General features: G+C 37.2%; 1 protein-coding gene and 1 long non-coding RNA gene across 3 annotated transcripts in view; one reads left to right on the top strand and one right to left on the bottom strand.

Annotated features, from left to right (window-relative positions):
• The first annotated feature begins 1655 nt into the window (after positions 1 to 1655).
• The window catches only part of LOC127637503 (uncharacterized), a 123596-nt gene continuing 105773 nt past the window's right edge, over positions 1656 to 19478 (top strand). The window contains exons 1-16 of the mRNA XM_052118593.1: positions 1656 to 1761; positions 1977 to 2291; positions 2582 to 2902; positions 3123 to 3314; positions 3598 to 3921; positions 4019 to 4336; positions 4557 to 4853; positions 4982 to 5056; positions 5303 to 5617; positions 5773 to 5991; positions 6165 to 6260; positions 7167 to 7223; positions 9880 to 9936; positions 10056 to 10133; positions 10244 to 10312; positions 10645 to 10707. Coding sequence (XP_051974553.1) covers positions 1704 to 1761; positions 1977 to 2291; positions 2582 to 2902; positions 3123 to 3314; positions 3598 to 3921; positions 4019 to 4336; positions 4557 to 4853; positions 4982 to 5056; positions 5303 to 5617; positions 5773 to 5991; positions 6165 to 6260; positions 7167 to 7223; positions 9880 to 9936; positions 10056 to 10133; positions 10244 to 10312; positions 10645 to 10707 — 2854 coding nt within the window. The 5' untranslated portion in view covers positions 1656 to 1703. The remainder of the gene's footprint in view (positions 1762 to 1976; positions 2292 to 2581; positions 2903 to 3122; positions 3315 to 3597; positions 3922 to 4018; positions 4337 to 4556; positions 4854 to 4981; positions 5057 to 5302; positions 5618 to 5772; positions 5992 to 6164; positions 6261 to 7166; positions 7224 to 9879; positions 9937 to 10055; positions 10134 to 10243; positions 10313 to 10644; positions 10708 to 19478) is intronic.
• On the bottom strand, positions 14274 to 18202 carry LOC127637402 (uncharacterized). Of its 2 annotated transcripts, XR_007969727.1 has the most exons (4): positions 16983 to 18202; positions 16363 to 16683; positions 14647 to 14876; positions 14274 to 14516 (listed from the first exon to the last, which is right to left on the bottom strand). It is a non-coding gene; the product is annotated as an uncharacterized LOC127637402 (long non-coding RNA). The 2 variants fall into 2 exon arrangements; XR_007969726.1 differs by having other exon boundaries at positions 14274 to 14876.

The following is a 19478-nucleotide window of genomic DNA, read 5'->3' as shown; positions in this document are numbered from 1 at the left end:
GCAATTTGGGAAGTTCCTCTGAGCCTGGAACCCATCGGCTACTTGCTGCCACTCTTCCACTGTCTGGGCACTGAAAAACAAGAAAATAAAATAAATAAAAAAAAAACTAATTTCATATGTCAGACCCTTGATAACTCGTAGTCATCTGGCCATGTTTCACTGTCCGAATGCATTCAAACTCCACGATAAATATCAAAGTATATTAAAAAAAATAAAACAGATATAACATGCATACCTTCAGGTATTTCTCTTTTAAGACCTGGTAGATTGCTGCAGAAGTTTCAGGAACGAATTGCCGAATTTGTTGACATTCCCACGCAGAACTGGTAAGAAAGGCTCTTGAAGCTTTCTCATTTAAATATTGGACTGATAAGATCCTTCAGCATGAGGAACTGAACAGAAAGAAGCCGAACGAAATTTTTTAAAATCAGAGGTTTCAGTAAACTCCAGCTCTCGACAGATTCGGGAAAGCCCATTGAGCCTGTCTCTGGAGTATCCATTTGCAACGTATTAGACATTACCGATATATCACGTATCCGTATGTGGTGAGCGAGATCTGTGTGGAAATGGTAAGCAAACACTGCTTTGTTTATGTTTTGTATCCCAGCAGTCACTAGCTCTTCCGTTTTCCCGTTTTGAATAACGAATACAGATTACTGCCATCCGCTGGTGCGGAAAGGTATTACCTCTCACGCAGGCGCAGAACGGACGTGTCAGTTGGCCGTCGGGTGTCGTCTTTGCGGTGTGTTCAAGAGCAATTTTTTGACCCAGACGCAGGCGGCGTGAGCCGACACCACAATCTGCATTAGTCGGCGCTATTGTTTTGACTTCGGTTTGGTGTGTCACGACCTTCAGTAAATGTGTTTCTGCCATCTTCTGGATGAGTAACGCATTGCAGCAGTAACTGCTGGTCTATAGAAAGCACGTTTATGCTGCCATCTCCTGGATAAAAAATGTATTGCTGTATTTAACAGATACAGTATTGAAGAAATGCCCTTTGAATTAAAACTATATTTATTTACAAATCTTGTCTGAATTGCCCTCTATTAATTATACAGAATAAGTTCAGATCATTATATGGTGCACTTTCTTTTTTATCGTACAATTGGTTAGAAGAACAGAAAAGACTGGCAATTCCTACTTGATAGCACTTTATCCCATTAACAAAAAATATGTTTAAAATATCAAATGTATTCACATTAGTGAAGAGTCAATATTTGTGAATATGAGTAAGACTATTTGTTGAAGTGTTTGAAGTGAGCAGTCATCTGTGCTTGTGTCTCATGTGTGCAGGTGACAGACTTTGATGCTGAATATAAACTTTTTCTGTAAGATCAAACTCCTTTAAGTTGTGTGACTTTATCTCTCCACACTGACTTATAACAGACATGTGTCTCTCCTCAGTAAAGTGTCTCTTCATGATGGAGGAGGAGTTTTGTTCATTAGCACTGACACTTTATTGATATATATGGAGAAAATACAAATGCTGCCTTCTGATTTGTCACTGATTGTGTTTGAAGATTTCTCCTGATCTCTCTAATAAGGCAACAGTGAGTGTCATTGGCAGCAGCAGTAAGTCTCTCTCTCTCTCTCTCTCTCTCTCTTTAGGGGATGAGAGCACCCTGTTTCTTCAGTGTCTCTGAGGGAGAAGAGGAGAAACTTGTACTGAGACTGAATTAATCAAACTGTGTTGAGTAAGAGACATGAAGAGCTGTTTGACACTCGTTTTACTGTCTTCAGTGGTTACACGTATCACAGCTAGTGAGTAAACACTTTGGGTCATGAGATAAATTATATATTTTCTATATCTTTTCTGTTTTGTAAATTTGAAGTGAATTTAAATGTATCTTAAATGACTTTACATATTTTCATCTGTTCTATATTTCTCCTATAATATCGCATTATTATTGTGTTTGGTGTCGTGTTGTTGTTATTGTTATTAGATGGTTATTTTATGATGTATTTCCTATGGACAGACAGTGTTAACGTGATACTCGTGAACAGTAACAGCCGCTGTTCTGGTAGAGTGGAGGTTCTTCATGATGGTCAGTGGGGAACAGTGTGTGGTAGGGGATGGGATAAGACAGATGCTGAAGTGGTGTGTAGAGAGATCGGCTGTGGAGAGGCTTTAGAAGCACCATGGCTTGCTTACTTTGGACAAGGATCAGGACCAATCTGGATGGATAATGTGCGCTGTAGTGGATCAGAGTCTACACTGAAGGACTGTGGATCAAGTGGATGGGGTGTTAATAACTGTGATCATAGTTATGATGCTGGAGTTATCTGCTCAGGTAATCTGCTCAATACATCACTCAGTTTTTGCATCACTAATCAGACTTTCTTCCGTAAACTTCACATATACATTAATAAATACTTGAATGCATTTTTTTTCAAAGTAATTGATGTAGCTGCTGAGTTTTCATTAAATATTAATGTTGAAACAACTTAATTAACAAACTTTTAAACTAAACAAATGTAACTGACATCTGTGTAATATCATAGACACAGTAAGACAGATTAACACTCAATGCCTTTACAACTCTAAAGAAAGTGGATTTATGTTTTATATTAATTTAATCAGAAACCATAAACTACGGAAGGTTTACAAGACTTGCTGATGGACCTCATCTGTGTTCTGGGAGATTAGAGATATTTCATGAGAAGACGTGGGTTTCAGTGTGTGATGCTGCCTTTGACCAGCAGGATGCAGAGGTTGTGTGTAGAGAGCTGGACTGTGGGGCTCCTGTACAGGTGCTGGGAGCAGCTGCTTTTGGCAAAGGAGAGGGACAGATGTGGACAAAAGAGATTCAGTGTAGAGGAAATGAATCACTCATTCGATTCTGTCCATCATCATCTTCAAGAACCTGCTCCCATGACAAAAACGTGGGACTGAAATGTTCTGGTAAAATGGCAATGTTTCAACCTGTGTGTTAAGTAATCAAATTCATCATATAGAGTAAATACTAAACATGCAGCACTAAATTATATTTGTTTTCTCAATACCATCTTATGAACTGTTCTGTTCTTCAGGAAACTTATTTGGGTTCAGCAGGACTAAGATTTACTCAAAAAATGTCTGTTCTCTTCCCTTTATTATCCTTCAATTCTATTTATTCATCCAGGTTACTCTGAGCTTAGACTGGACAACGGGCCAGATAACTGTTCTGGTCGAGTGGAGCGTCAGTATTTCAATGAGTGGGGAACAGTATGTGATGGATGTATGGATATGAGAGCTGCCAGTGTCCTCTGTGGACAGCTGAATTGTGGGATTGCTGTGTCTGTTGTGGGAGCAGACTGGTTTGGAGAGGGAAGTGGTAAAATCAGGGCTGATGTATTTGATTGTCAGGGGAATGAAACACAACTCTCACAATGTCCCATCACTTCATGGAGTCGAGCTGAACATTCTCATAGACGAGATGTTGGAGTCATCTGCTCAAGTGAATATTTTACACTCAAGCTCAGATATATACTGTTTCTTCATAACATTAATATATTTATTTTCAGTTTCCTCTCACCTGCACATCAGATATGATGTGTTCCTTTATTCACATGAACTAACTTTCAGTATTTAGGTAACATTTCAGAACTTCTCTTCAGATTCGCCTCTGGCTCTTCATGATGGGCGAGTGCGGTTGTCTGGAGAGAGAGAGTGTGAGGGGGAGGTGGAAGTTTACATCCATCAGGTCTGGAGGAGAGTACTGCTGGACTCCTGGAGTCTCACTGAATCCTCTGTGGTCTGCAGACAGCTGGGCTGTGACTCTGTGCTGAACTTCTACAGCTCCTCTTCATCCAGTCCTGAACACAGTCATGAGTGTGTGATGGGCTTCCAGTGCTCTGGGAGTGAAGCTCATCTGGGGAACTGCAGCTCTCCACAAACTCTCAACTGCAGCTCCACACAACAGCTGTCAATCACCTGCCTTAGTGAGAACAACAATATCTGGACATTTTCATTCTCTGACAATAGATTTATATAATTTAACATGCATTTCTCTTTATATATATATTTATTTGATCTCAGGTCGTGGGTCCATCAGGCTGGTGGGTTCTGGAGGAGACTGTGCAGGGAGGCTGGAGGTTTTTCACAGCGGCTCATGGGGGACAGTGTGTGATGACTCCTGGGATATTAAAGATGCCCATGTGGTGTGCAGACAGCTGCAGTGTGGAGTGGCCCTCAGTAACCAGCAGGTACCAGCCTGGTTTGGTCCTGGTTCTGGACACATATGGCTGGATGAGGTGAACTGTGAGGGGAATGAGATGTCCCTGTTGAACTGCTCTTCTCAGGTTTGGGGGAAACATGACTGTCAACACAAGGAGGATGTAGGAGTCGTGTGCTCAGGTAAACTGTACACTGCAGTGATGTGTATAACTGCTGTTTAGTAACATCAAAAATTATTTAAAACATATTTTAACTTCACAGTTAATGATATCTGTAATTGATGTTTACCTCCATCCATTGTATGTAATACTTATTGAGAATGACTTTAGGATGATTTGCTTTATAAATCAGAATGAAGTTGGATGAGAGTAGTTAATTTAACAAATTATTTTGCATCCAGAGTTCAAAGAGATCAGATTAACTGATGGTTGTGAAGGGAATGTGGAGGTTTTCTACAATGGATCATGGGGTAATGTATGCTGGAACCAGATGGACAGAGACACAGCGAGTCTGATCTGTCAAGAGCTGAACTGTGGAAGATCTGCCAGTGACCCCAGTAACTCACAAGGACTAAAGTTAAATTGGCTGGATCAATTTAAATGTCGTCCACATGACTCAACTCTGTGGCAGTGTCCATCTTCAACCTGGGGACAGAATGACTGCAGTGAAGATGAAGTGGCCAACATTTCCTGCTCTGGTAAGATCATTTACAATTATTTGAGATGGTTTCAGTGGTTGTGATTCTATAAATATGATTTCTTTTTTTTCTTTTTTTATGTGTAATGTAAATTGGGAATTAAATTGTTTAATGTTATATAATCTCAGAGGAGAGTCGTGATTCTCCACACAGTCTTCTGACATGTTCTACCTCACAATCGCCTCACCAGAGACAGTGTTCAAGTAAGTGTTTCCTTTTGTCAACAAATATGTTAAACAAGACAGCTAAATATTTATTACTGTTAAGCCTGTGTTTTCTAAATGTTTTTTTAATTTTGCACTTGAACCCTGAATTAAAATATTCAAACTAAATTGTAAATTTATTAATTATTATTATAATTTTAGTTTTTTAATTTCTAGTGTCAGTTTCAGTGTGTTTTTATTGTTGTAAATGGATTTATTAATTGTTGGTTGATGTGTGTGATTCAGATCATGTCCCTCTGAGACTGAGAGGAGGGAAGGGCCGGTGTTCTGGGAGACTGGAGGTGTATCATAACGCTGTGTGGGGTTCAGTCTGTGATGATCAGTGGGACATCAGGGATGCTCAGGTGGTCTGCAGGCAGCTGGGTTGTGGAGCAGCACTGAGTGCTGATGGGAATGCAGCCTTTGGTGCTGGTGAAGGTGTTGTGTGGCTGAACAGAGTCGAGTGCAGAGGGAATGAGATTCACCTGTGGGACTGTCCTCTCTCCCTGAATAACCACACTGACTGCTCACACAAAGAGGACGCTGGACTCACCTGTTCAGGTGAGATTATTACACTGTTGAAATCAGAACTGCCTCCCTTTAAGATAATACCCAATTTATTTATTTATAATTTTAGCGCTAATTATATTCATTTTATTATTTTCAATATGACAATAATTTCAGCATTTTTAATGTGTTTGTTTTTACATTAACAGATTTGTCTGTGTCCACTACTCCTGCCCCAACAACATCAGCTTTTCCTCGAGATGCAGAAACAAAAAGGAGACCAGCACGATCAACATCAATCACTCGTCCACAAAATCCTCCTCCTCTCTCCATCCCTCCAGTGGTTGTGATTGTATTTGGAGCTGTGCTCTTACTGCTCTTACTGCCACTCATTATACTGATTCAGCAGAACAGAGTGATGAGGAGAGGTACGACAGATGCACACATCATATACAAGTTCAATTCTGATACAATCAACTATCTCAGACACCAAAAACAACCTATTGATTTTTTATTAAATGTCTGTGGTGTAACTGTAATACTGTATCTTATTCAGTGTCTGTTGTGAACTGACAGCAGGTTTGTCTGTCTTCATTCACAGCTCTCTTTAAGTGGAGACACAAGACTCTGACTGAAGCCGTTTATGAGGAGATTGATCACAGACACACAAACAGACACAATCACTTCACTCAGAGGGGTGAGACATCATGAGAGAACATTATTTAAAGCTTTAATTTGTGAAATATATTCATTAAATACAGAAAAATGTTGCCAGAAATGGAAAGATATGTTCACAAGCAAACACTTCAGTAACTTATATGTTAAGATCTGTGACACCAGTGAAACATGGAAGAAACGGCATCCTCCAGCTACTGTATAATTCATAGATCTGTCACATCATCTAAATTATGAAGCACATCAGTGTTAAAATCTGATCCACTGAAGGTTTAATGTTATCAATCAGATCAAATTCTGCCTTAATAATTCAGATCATATGTGTAAATATTAAAGTCAATGTCTCTCATTAATGTTATGTTGGAGAAAGTGTAGATGAGAGCATTTATTATTAGTGCTGTTAAACCTCCTGTTTAAACCATCACAGAAAACCACAGAGATGCAGGTGCATGTGTGTGTGTGCGTATCAGTGAGTGAGTGAGTGGGGGTTAATTCTTGTATTTATAGGTACTGCAGGTGTGTGCAGGTCGCAGGTGTGTGTGTGTGTGTGTGTGTGTGTGTGTGTGTGTGTGTGTGTGTGTGTGTGTGTGTGTTTGCCTCATCCTGCGTGTATTTCTGGAAGCCGGCAGTGAGGAATGGGTTCATGTGAGGATACACGCGTGTGTGTGTGTTTGCAGAGTGCAATCAATGTGGCATACAATTTTTTAAAATTTTTTACAAATCATTCCTTTTTTTAAGGAGATTAATATTGGTGTTTCAGTACTTTTTATTATTTTTAGTGTTTTACTGTCGTCTGATTTGATATTGTCTGATTCTCACTAACTCTGTGATCTCTATGATCCAGTGAAAAGAGTGAAATCTTGAGGAAATTGTGATTCAGTCTGTTTGTAATAAACGTGTTTCAGACTGATCTGCTCTCATTTAACAGGAAGTCTCATCTCTGAAGAACAGCATTCTGGGTATGAAGATGCTGAACGTCTCTCAGGTTAGAGAGCTGATGAGTGTTGATTCATGTCACATTTCAGTTGTACAGTACATACATCACTTGCAAATTCATCAAAGAAATGTAATTCACAAACTCTACCACTCAGGGCCGGCCCAGTCTCTGCTGGCACCCTAGATGAGATTTTAGATTGGTGCCCCCCAGAACAAAAAAACACCAAAAAAATAAAGTGCAGTAAACTTTAGGTCCCTTTCAGCACACTAAAGCGCAACATTGTGAGGTTAGTGCCATCCACAAATGGTAAATCTTTTGCAATCAATCTTTGTGCAAAATAAATCAAGGATCTGTGGTTTCCAAACTGCACACATCTGGACTTCTTTGTGGCAAAGTACCATTTTAATACATTTCAGGAATAGTATCATTAATATGTTTAATAATGGCAATAAATTAAAAACAGACAAGATCAGATGCCAATAAAAATAATTTTATACTTCACACTTTTCAGTCCTCCGGTGCCCAGGTACTCTATGAAGATCAAATTTCAATGATAAATGCTCTTTTGGCATTTTCCATTAACAGGCAAGTGCCAGCTTTACAGATCCCAAACAGAGGTTTCTCTACAATTATCTGATGGACCCATTTGTAAACTGTCCATCATGGTCTATTTTTTTATCAATCATATTAGTTTAAATTTCCCTGATACATAGTATATTTGATGTTTTCTCCGTGTAGTCAGCAAGTCAACATTTTCGGTTGAAAGTGACAATTCATGGCAAGCGCGAGTTTAATGAAACTGGTGTCCTTTTCAATAATTAGAGTTGGGGAACACTCTTTTAAAAGTGTACTTAAGTTATTGATATTTCTAGCAGCAGAGTAATCTGGTGATCTTTAGACAGACAAACAATGTGCAGGCAAAGAGTGGGACACAAGCGAGCATGAGATAGCGGGCGGGCACACGAGCAAGCAAGATATAGAGAACATTTAAAGGGTCATGAACTGGATAATAAAAGTTTCCTTGATATTTAGACATATAAGAGGTAACTGTACCATAAAAATATACTGTAAATTTCAGAACTCAACTTCCTCCTCAGTCTAAATAGAGCATTTATAGTATCCACCCTGCTGAAACATCTAGTTTTGAAATCTGTCTGTTTGTGACGTCATGAAACCTTGCTCATTTGTATTTACACATCCCACAACACGCGTCTTCAGACCTTTGGCCCCGCCCACTGGCGCACAGTTCAAGTCAAGAGAGCAGACCTTGTGTGGCTAACTATTCCAAACATAACACCTAAGGGGCCCATCTAGACTATTTTTGAATATATTCCTGCACTAGACAGACATCTTTGACAACTTGATACATAACTTGTGCACTTTTAATAGATGCGGTGTCAAGTTACAACTCTGAAAGGGAGCAGCAAATCTCTCATTCAGCTGATGCCTCTTGTTTATTTGAGCACAAACGCAACATGGACGCATTCTTTAGCACATCTGCACAATTTTTAATTGTTGGTGTATGTAAACATAGGACGTCTTTGATGATGGACATCTTTGACAATGGACGTCTTCGACCCTTTGTTTCTGCCGATGTGCACCTCAATGCACCTTCAGTGTGTATGTGCGTAATTTCAGCATTCTTTGGACAATGATGTGTTGGTTTTTATCGGCTCATGTCAGTGTCGATTGCTTGTGAAAAGACAAAATATGATTCCAGCTTTGCAAAGGAACTGTTATTGAAGGAAGGGGCCGTTAAAAACACTTATAAGACGTAAGTAAAGCGTTTCATTCATGAATATTTCATATGTCATGACTGTTTGATAGTTTATGGTGCTGAGTGTTAACAGTTGTGCTTGAACAGTTTAATATATTCAGATGCAATGTGTTAGATTTGTGTTATGTGTAAACCTTGATATTTAGTTTTAAAATGTTCCTCTGAATGAGTTTGCTGAATTTGAGGGGCTGCATGATGTTATTCAATCAGAACATTGACCATTTACGATGAAGTTTTAAGGAGGCATTTAGGCCAAAACCGAGCGTTTCTGACTGAGGGTTAAAAACAGGGTGGGAAATGATAATATATTACTAAATTGTGCAAAAAAACTTTCTTGACACTATCAGTGGACCTCAGGGAAGAATTTTTTTTTATATAAAAAATAGCACTTCATGACCCCTTTATAAAAGCACTTTGAAAGTGTGTGCCCTCTGAGGCAGCCGCTCAGCAGAATAATCACATAAGGACACGGAAACATTTAAAAGTAACAAATATACTGAATGTACAGTGTGATAGTCCTACCTGTGGAGAGCATCTTAATATGAAGACAAAGTTAAATCCCGGACCGTTTATTTTGAAATCCCAGCCAGACGCTTTTTCAGGTCCTAAAAAGAAGAGAAAGGGACGTGTGGTCACCTTATGTATTCATTTATCCATAAAGTAATGATGTTGGAGGCACATGTTGCACAACACAGGTGTAGAGGGGCACACAGTCAACATGAGAGGTCACACTTATGAAAAAAATAAAAAACCTCTCGTGCGGCGCCCCCGTCATTTTGCACTCTATGCAACCGCGTATGTTGCCTATGCCACAGACCGGCCCTGCGACCTCTGAATTAAATATTTGACCAACGACTCAATGCTATTGAAATACTGCAGTTTATAATACTAATATACTAGAATCTCCTGCTCTGTTCTCCTGTTCAGAAAAAGAGTTCAAGACTGAATATTATGATGATGTCACCAACGGCAGTGGCATAAAAGGTCAGTGACATCGTTTTTAACTGATCACATGATTTCATTGACACACGTTTTATAAAATTGGTGGCTTTATGACCTGTAAAGAATATATTTTGTTTAAAAAATAATTATTTTCAATGCAGAAGAGATGGTAAAAGTAGTCACTCCGGGATACTATGATGATGTCATCACTGATGGACTGAAACCAGATTGTGAGACCGGTGAAGTTCTGTTATTCTATAATGACATATTTTGAATAATCTCCTAATCTGTGTACTAAAGGATAAAATAAAATTTGTTTGTTTGTAATGGAATCTGTTTCATGTTAAAGTTGCAGAAGACTCACCTGAGAGGTACGATGATGTCATCACCACAGGACACAATTTTGATATTAAAAAAGGTATTTTATTATTTTATTGCATTTATTAAATAATATTAATCTAAAATCAAGCCCAGTATAGATAATCTACAAGATTTCTAACTTAATGTTTTATTTTTTGGCTTATATGGAGTGGTGGTGGCGTAGTGGGCTAAAGCACATAACTGTTAATCAGAAGGTCGCTGGTTCGATCCCCACAGCCACCACCATTGTGTCCTTGAGCAAGGCACTCAACTCCAGGTTGCTCCGGGGACTGTCCCTGTATTAAGTGCACTGTAAGTCGCTTTGGATAAAAGCATCTGCCAAATGCATAAATGTAAATGTAAATGTTATTTCTTCATTTACATGTGCAGTGGACACACCAGATAATTATGATGATGTCATCATTAATGGACACAGCTCAAAAGGTGTACTCGGTGAGTCACAATGTTTGTATTATTACCGTGTACTAGTGTTGGGTATCGAGTCCACCTTAGTCGAGTCCGAGTCTTTAAACATAGAGTCCGAGTCGAATCCGAGTCCAAAAGGGGCCGAGTCAGAATTAATCTGTTCATGAATCTGAATTAAAATTTTAACCGTAAATCAACATCAATATTTTAAGCTTACTTGAACTTTCAATATAAATGTAACAAAAACACCTCTATATTTTATGATTAGTTTCCTGCTGAACAATCTTCAAATGTGCTTTAGGTGTATGAAGACAAAACTGTCCTTCAACACACTTCCTTTTGCGTTCTGTTGACATTTCAATTATTTGTTGCTCTTTCCCCTCCATCAAATATAGACTGAAGAAAGTGAAAGATGCGATAGTCATTAAAATATAAAGTTATAATTATTTCTACTTCATTTTCAATTGTCCTTTCAAATTAGTTTATTATTTCTTTAGATGGGGATCATTTTAGATAAAACTATATACTGAGATTTCTTCAGTCTGCCGACTGGTTTGGGAAAATAATGAGTCAGCACAGTATTAATTAGCATTGCTGAGAAGTTACATCAAATGCTACATCTGAAAACACTGGTAAAGCCCAGTGCTAATATTAGAGCCATTTAACACAGACATGAATGTTAATTCATGGAAAACGTGGGGCAGTTCTACACACTGCTTGTGCATCTAAAACCCTGATGTGTCTGTGTGTTATCATTTAAAAAAATAAGAGGTATCATAAAAATGTATTTAGTACCACCTTGAAGAAGCTGTTTGACAACAGATATTCACATACGGTATATTTCACGGGACAAAATGGTAACTGAATTTAAACAAATGATCCTGTTCAAAAGTTTACATTCCCTTAGTTCTAAAAGGATTAGTTCACCCAAAAATGAAAATGATGTCATTCTTTACGCATCCCTGTGTTGTTATAACTGTGTTGATTTTCTGACTTTTTCTTAACACAAAGGGAGAAATTGTGAAAAATAAAAATTATGCTCAGTGATGTCACACAATGGCAGTTTATGGTGACCACTTCTTCAAGTTTCAAAAGAACACAAAAGTATCATTCAGAAGTCGAACAATTTATTGTATGCGACTCGTGTCTTGTTCTGAAGGAATACGATAAGCTTTGGAGATTATCAAACCGAAATCTGATGTATTATAAAGTGAAACTCTTCACCGACCGTTGATCTCCTGTGCGCATTCATGAGACGGACTGCACGAGAGCTTTAGAGATACTGGCACCAGAGCAAACGCTTTAATATGGTGTGTTGCTTTCTCGATGATTAATGACGGTTTGTCCTGAGCCGTGAAGCTGCCAACTCTTCTTAAGAAAATTACTGTACATTCTTTGGTTTCCCAGCATCTTCTGCACATTTGAGTTCTTCCCAACAGTGGCTCACAGACATCCAGCTTTTCACATTTAGGACAATTGATGGACACATACACAGCTATTACAAAAGGTGCAAACATTCATTGATGCTCAATAAGGCAACATAAGAACCAAGGGGATGCAAACATTTGAACAGGATGATTTATGTACATTACAGTACATTTTGTGTAATGTAGCTTCTGAAGGGCAGGACTTCATAAAATATATAATCTTTTATCTCTTATATTTGCATACATTCAGAAAGGGTGTGTAAATGTATAGGCCCTAGGAATAAAAAAGGGAGTGTGCAAACTTCTGTGATATGTATATATGTGAACTTTTATATTTTATTTTATATTTTGTTTTTCACTATTTAACTACATTTTAGCTTTTTTAATTGACAAATTCCATGTAGCCTATTATATCCATATAATTTCATATTGCATGTGTAATTATGAGGAGAATTTAAAATTCAAAATACAATCCCCAATATCTCAACATTTAAAGGAATATTCTGGGTTCAATACAAGTAAAGCTCAATCAACAGCATTTGATTATCACAACTCATCCCTCCTTTTCTTTAAAAAAGGTTACCGTGAGGCACTTACAATGGAAGTGAACGGGGACAATTTCTGGAGGGTTTAAACAGAAATGTGAAGCTTATAATTTTATAAAAGCACTTGCATTAATTCTTCTTTTAAAACTTGTGTATTATTTGAGCTGTAAACTTTAAATTGTAATTTTTATAGTCGTTTTAGGTGTTGTTGACTTTACATCATCATGGCAACGAAGTTGTAAAATTGTCTAACTTTATACAGAAAAGGTCAGTAAGTGATTTTATCACACTAAAATCATGTTTACATGGATATCTTTTATGTCTTGTGGTTATACTTTGAAACAGTCAGTATTTTAACTTCCAAAAATTGGCCCCATTCACTTCCATTGTAAGTGCCTCACTGTAACCTCGATTTTTGCATTTTGTTTTTAAAAAAAAATTGAAGAAAAGGAGGGACGAGTCAATGTATTTTTGTGGTAAGCAATATTATGCCACAAATGCTGTCGACTGAATCTGAACCCGGAATATTTCTTTAAGGGCTTGTATGTAAAAAGTGTGTCTGAATGTGACACTTGTCTGATTTACCTCGTGGGCAAAATGAACATTCAGGAAACATCCCGCTTACATTTTCACATGGATCAGCTTCTTTCAGCTCGTTGTTGAAAACGCATTTTCGCATCATTTTGGGCATTTGCGCTGACTGACGGGACGATACAGAGTGTATGACGTCATTGCCGTGCTATCCAGACCACTGATCTATATATATAACTGGATTGCTCATAGAATTCTAAACTGCCAGCATTAGGTGAAGCTACCGGAAGTGCTCTGGCGGCCATCTTACTATTCCCTACCGACAGAGGGCATCGCGGCATGTGCAGCGTTTAACCGCGAAACAACACTCACTTAAGGATGCGGCTAAAGTGCCCACAGGTTGTAATTTATGACTATGTACATATTAAGCACACATTAGTCGTTATCCCCATGTAGAGTGAGCATAACGATCATAATCTTTAATAATCAACAGTAAAAATACGACACCAAAGTGTATTAATACCCCTTTTTAAAGCAAAGTTATCCATCTGCAGATTGTTACAGGATGCAATGTTTCTCTGCCTTCATAGTTTAAATCTGTTGATGCTCATTGTTCATAATGTTGACAAATTATACAACTGCATAATTTGCCAACATTATTAACCATTTTTGACTATATTATATAGTAAATGTGAACTAATTTGGGGGCATGCACATCAACAAGTTTTAAAGTTGTTAATAAAAACGACTAGCTTTGTGTTGATATTGTAACTAGACAGTACCTCTTCAGAATAAATCCAGAAGAATCAAATATAAAAACGTCACACACAACTTCATATACAGTATGTGTGTGTGTGTATATATATATATATATATATATATATATATATATATATATATACACACACACACATAAATTAATTTACCTTTACTTAATGGAATTAACCATTTGCATTCATTTCTGGAATATGTACATACCAGCTTGTGAGAATTTAATTATTTCAACAATCCCCTGATCTTTTAAATCATAATTAGAAATAAGTTTATTGACATACGCACACAAGGAAATCATACATATTTATTTGTTCAATAACAAAAGCTTCCAAGTACACACAAAAATTGACTTAAACTGAACAATACAATAAAAATTTGCAGATATGTGGGAACAAATCTGCTAATGGATTTAACAACAATATCACATTATTCAGCTTTCAAAAGAATGGTAGCAAGACATGCCATCAGAGCTAGTGGCAACAGTTCTCCACCGGATAGCACAGTGACACTCGAGGCAACATCTTCTGATATGCTGGCATTTCAGGCAGTGACGTTCAGCCTGAAACAGAAGACACAGAGAAAAACATCACTGTATGTCGTCCCAGTTTGTCCATGTTCAAAGAGGCTGTGGTAGGGCACATAGCAGGCTTTGCAGTTAAAACCACTATGAAGATGATTCTGTGCACTACTTGTTTATCAGCACTCAGTGTCGAGAGCTCTTCCCAAGATGAACACACTGATCGACATGAAGTCCTGAGGTGGATTTATAAGACCGTCAGACAGCATCCTGAAAGTCTGCAAGACAGCTGAGAGATTTCTTCAACAGCACACACTCACAAGGCCCATCTCTGTCCCCACAAAGGTTCTGGATCTCCATGGTGGTTCTGCATTCAAGGAACTTGAGGCAAACATGTTCAACCTAGAACCATACAACAATCACATCTTCATACTCAAAGTGCATTGCAGAAAGCTGCACAAACATCAGCCTCCACTTCATTGCCAAGGAAACATGTGCTGCATCACAGTCCAAACGGCTTAAGAAAACTCTGGGCAAGCTTGCAAAATAGAAGAAAAAAGAAAAGTTTGATATAAAGATCAGGAGCCGGTTGCACCAGCTATACAAAAGTTTAAACTTAGCTTAGTTGTGGCGTAAATGAGCATAAAGTCACAATTTACGCACTACTAAATAATTGAGCGTTGCACCATTAAACGTCAGTACGATGTAACCCTAAGTATAAACTAAATATTTACGGAAGACTCCGAGCAGGAGTAACTGATGGAATAAAAAAGCAGACTGATATTTTATGACATCAATAAGCTCATGTTTTGCATAACAGGCATCAATCAAATAATTGTGATTATGACAATTAATTGCCTGTTTTAGGTGTTTCATAAATATGATGATTTATTACCATACAAACTCAATAATTAATTTATACAAATTTTTACAAGCTTGAGTCATATAATAAAATAAGGGTATGATTTCCTTTTCAGGCTTCAAAATCATATGAATGACAGTCAAATATAAAAGTATAAAATGTTAATTAAAATAATATCTTAATTATCAAAATATGTCTCTCAAGAGAGCTGCTCTTGTGACGTCCGCAGTGATGGTTACGTAAGCAAACAAGGTTTGTACATCAACCGTAACAAAATCAAATTGAAGTTCACGGCTTTTTAATACTTCTGTGTACAAATATGAAGGCTGCTTATTGGATCAATGCAGGTAAACGTCATAGTATGCGACTACGCATCACTTTACGGAGAGTTTACGAATACTAGTTAAGACTTGCCTTAAGAACAGGTGGAGCAACCAAATTAAGCACCGACTTAGTTGCAAACTAACTAGTAGTTACGAAGCCTTGAACTTTATACCCCAACTTAAGACCTTACGCACAGCTATTTACTCAACCTCATGTCCTTCCAAACCTGTATGACTTTTTCTGTGGAACGCAAAAGATGACATTTTAAAAAAAAATTTTGTCCATACAATGAAAGCCATTGGTGACCAAAACAAGCTATTTTGCTCACCATTTACTTTCCTTATATGGAATACAAAATACATTTTTGGGGGTTCTGCAAAAGAAAGTCACATGGATTTGGAAGGACATGAGGTTGAGTATATGATGACAGAATTTACATATTTGGGTCAACTTTTCTATTAATATTAAATGTTATAACTATCTGAAACAGTAATTTTATGAGACTTATATTGCATGTTGCAAAAGTATCTTCATTGCAAATAAAAACAGATAGTATAATATATTTTACTCTGTCAGCCTGGCTTCACTGAAGAGCTGTTTTAACAACGTCTCCTCATACAGCTTTTCCTCCTGTTGCAAACCAAATCCAGTTTTATCTAACATTCAGTGGGATGTTTATTGAAATCCAAACGGCAAACTCACCTTGTTTAACTTCAACAATATCCATGTGGTCCTTGTCAGAGCTGGACTGAAAAGAGAAATCGGCCCGGGATTTGACATAACTGGCCCAAAAGTTGTTGGGGGGAGAGTGTTCAGCGGCGGCTCGTTTTAGATTATCGCGGCCGACACAGCGGCCCGCTCGGTTCTCCCGATGGCCAGTCCACCCTGATCGACCCCAAAGTGCGTCGATCCACCGGAAAAATGTCCGGTAGGCTAGATTACCAGTCCAGCCCTGCTCCTCGTCTATTCCAACTGATCACTTTATAAATGATGCCCGTGAGCTGGTCCGGTTTCAGGCGTGCACTGCAAAAAGTACAAATCACACACAGAGAATTAATGCAAGCCCACATTATATTCATCATATGTAACCGGTGTTGATCTGCAATTAGATATTCAACTTGACCAAAAAAGTTAACTTGGTGAGTTATACTGTTATTCATTGTGGTTATTTTCCTAAGTTAACGTTAGCTGCATAGCTAATATTCATTTATCCTAAGAAAATAACCACAATGCACGTTCAACGTAAACAAAAGCTACAAAACATAATAATGTATTCAGAATAAAAACTTTAAAGCCTGCAAAAAAAATTCTACTGATATTACCTCAGTTTCTTAAACTTGTTTCTATTGAGGTAACACGTGCGCCGCTGAACGTAATGCTGCTGCAATAAAGAGTAACATAACACGCTCACATTTAGAATAAGCGGGGGAAAAAATGAAAGTCAAAATAAATAATGAATTACATATTTAGGAAGATTGCATTGTGATGCAGTGTATGCAGACGTAAAACATTGTTTTTAATGTGACTGGATAGGTACAAATTACTCACCAAAACAGACGATTTCCCATTGAGACCCATAGGAATACAGAACGTTAGGGAATACCAAGATGGCGGCGCAGTAGCTTCACTGTTGTGACGTCATGAGCTATCCAGTTATATATATAGATAAGTGATCCAGACACATTTCAGATGATTTGCTGAAGACTATGAAAATATCATCAAATTAACGTGCGACAAAACAACATTTATTTTCTTCTCTGCAAACGACACCAGAGACAATAGCGAGAAGGACAATGAGGAGATTTAATTTAAGAAGGAAAAAATCAGTGACCCCACCAAAAACCGTGTAATTAATTAATCGGGACCCAATCTATAATTAAATTATAAACAAAACATTTCTCTGCCCAAAATAAATGAAATAATAAATGTATATTTCATTGTGGAAAAAAATGAAAGAACGTATTTTAAGCAGCTCGTCAATGCTTTTAAAATAAAATAAAATAATAATAAAAAAATATGCTGTTTAGCCTATCTGTTTTTCAGAGTTGCAGTCTGCTTTAGCAATAAAAATGTTTCCCGACTTAAAAAGTTCCAGTTAATTCATCAAGGACCAGTTTAAGTTTATAACATTGTGTGGACCACAAGAGATGCCTACATATGTGGATATATTACGCCTAAAAATACTTCATAGCCCAATATTAATAATGTTTTTCTGTATTTTTATTTTGTATATGTTGTTTTAGTAAACTGTGAGAGACATGATGTGGGTGAATTGACTTAATGAAGTTCTTCTTCATGATGAATTCGCGATGCGAGCACCGACTTGGCTCTTCTCTTCCGCGAACCGTTCTTTCAGACGCTTCGTTTCAATGAAATGGTTAAAAAAACGATTCACCAGTTAATTTACGTAATGACGTCAGTTAGGGATGTGCAATACCACTTATTTTCTTTTCAATCCAATACCAAGTACTTTTAGGCCAATATCCACGATATCGATACAGATACTTCTAATAAACTGAATACTTTGGATCAAATTAGTAACTTAAATTGTATATATATATATATATATATATATATATATATATATATATATATATATATATATATATATATATATATATATATATATATATTATTTAAAATTAAGGCTGCTTTGTTTACCCTTTAAAATGTAGTAAGTAGCCTATGAGCCACATATAAAACCACAAAATTAACTACAGATATTATAATATTTTTACTATTACTAAAACCAAGTTACTATATGGATACTAGAGTAATGCTGTAGTGAAACCATGATTAATTGGATCAAAACCTTGGTTACTGCCAAAAAAGAAGAAGAAGAAGAAGAAGAAGAAAAACGATTACTACAGTCATGATTAATACAACATCACTACAATAAATCCATGGGTAATTTTCATAAGGGTATCATTTATTAACGAGGATTACAAATCATTATCAATGTTTTAAATACTCTGAATTTAAAAATTAAATTCAGAGTATTGTAAAAATTGTCTCACCTGTAAAAATTGTCTCACAAGCCCATAATAATAAATGTCACGTCTAGGTTTGTCATTACTTAGTGTGAATAAATCCAGATGCTGTTTTTCTGTCATTGCCTCAGGAAAGCACTGCTCCCCCTTTGAGCGCTATATGACTGAAAGTGTGAGTGCTGTCTGTGACTGCTGGTGTATTTTACCATTTCTGGCACGTCAAGATGAGCAGAAGAAAAAATAGTTCCGGTGCCTGTGCAACTATTCGCTCATATAATTGTTTTTTTCCACTTCGAAGCTCATGAAATGCATTAATATTCATGTTATCTAAATAATAAGATCACTATTTAAAAAAATAAAAATTTTTGAATCTGTATTTTTATGTGAGGATTGATATTCTTGATACCACACCAGTATAGGAAGTATCGATACATTAGCATCAGTCCGCCCTTATTATAAAATAAGTGTGTTTATTATCATCAGTGTTTCATTCAGTGATCTTACAACACATCCTACATTAAAGTTTTGCACCTAAAGCACCCAATTCTGACACTGATGTACAAACGTGGATGTCCTACACATGTCTAAAGCATAAACAGTGATTAAACTAGTCTGAATCAACTCACCCTTTTTTACACAAACCATGATCCAGCTCATCACAACTTCAGATATAATCTGCATGCACAATACTCAATAGTAAAATTTGTTTACATCTCTCGACTGAAACGTTTCACACCTCATTCAAGTCCTCGGTTCAGGCATGCTCATCAGCTGCTCACTGATCAGCAGTTCTCAGTATTATGTCAGAAAGAGGCGATTCTCAGTTCA

The sequence above is a fragment of the Xyrauchen texanus genome, chromosome 45 (assembly GCF_025860055.1).
Source record: "Xyrauchen texanus isolate HMW12.3.18 chromosome 45, RBS_HiC_50CHRs, whole genome shotgun sequence".
In the NCBI taxonomy this organism is placed as follows: domain Eukaryota; kingdom Metazoa; phylum Chordata; class Actinopteri; order Cypriniformes; family Catostomidae; genus Xyrauchen; species Xyrauchen texanus.
Note: the sequence above shows the minus strand (reverse complement) of the source record. Positions and strands in the feature narration are given on the sequence as shown.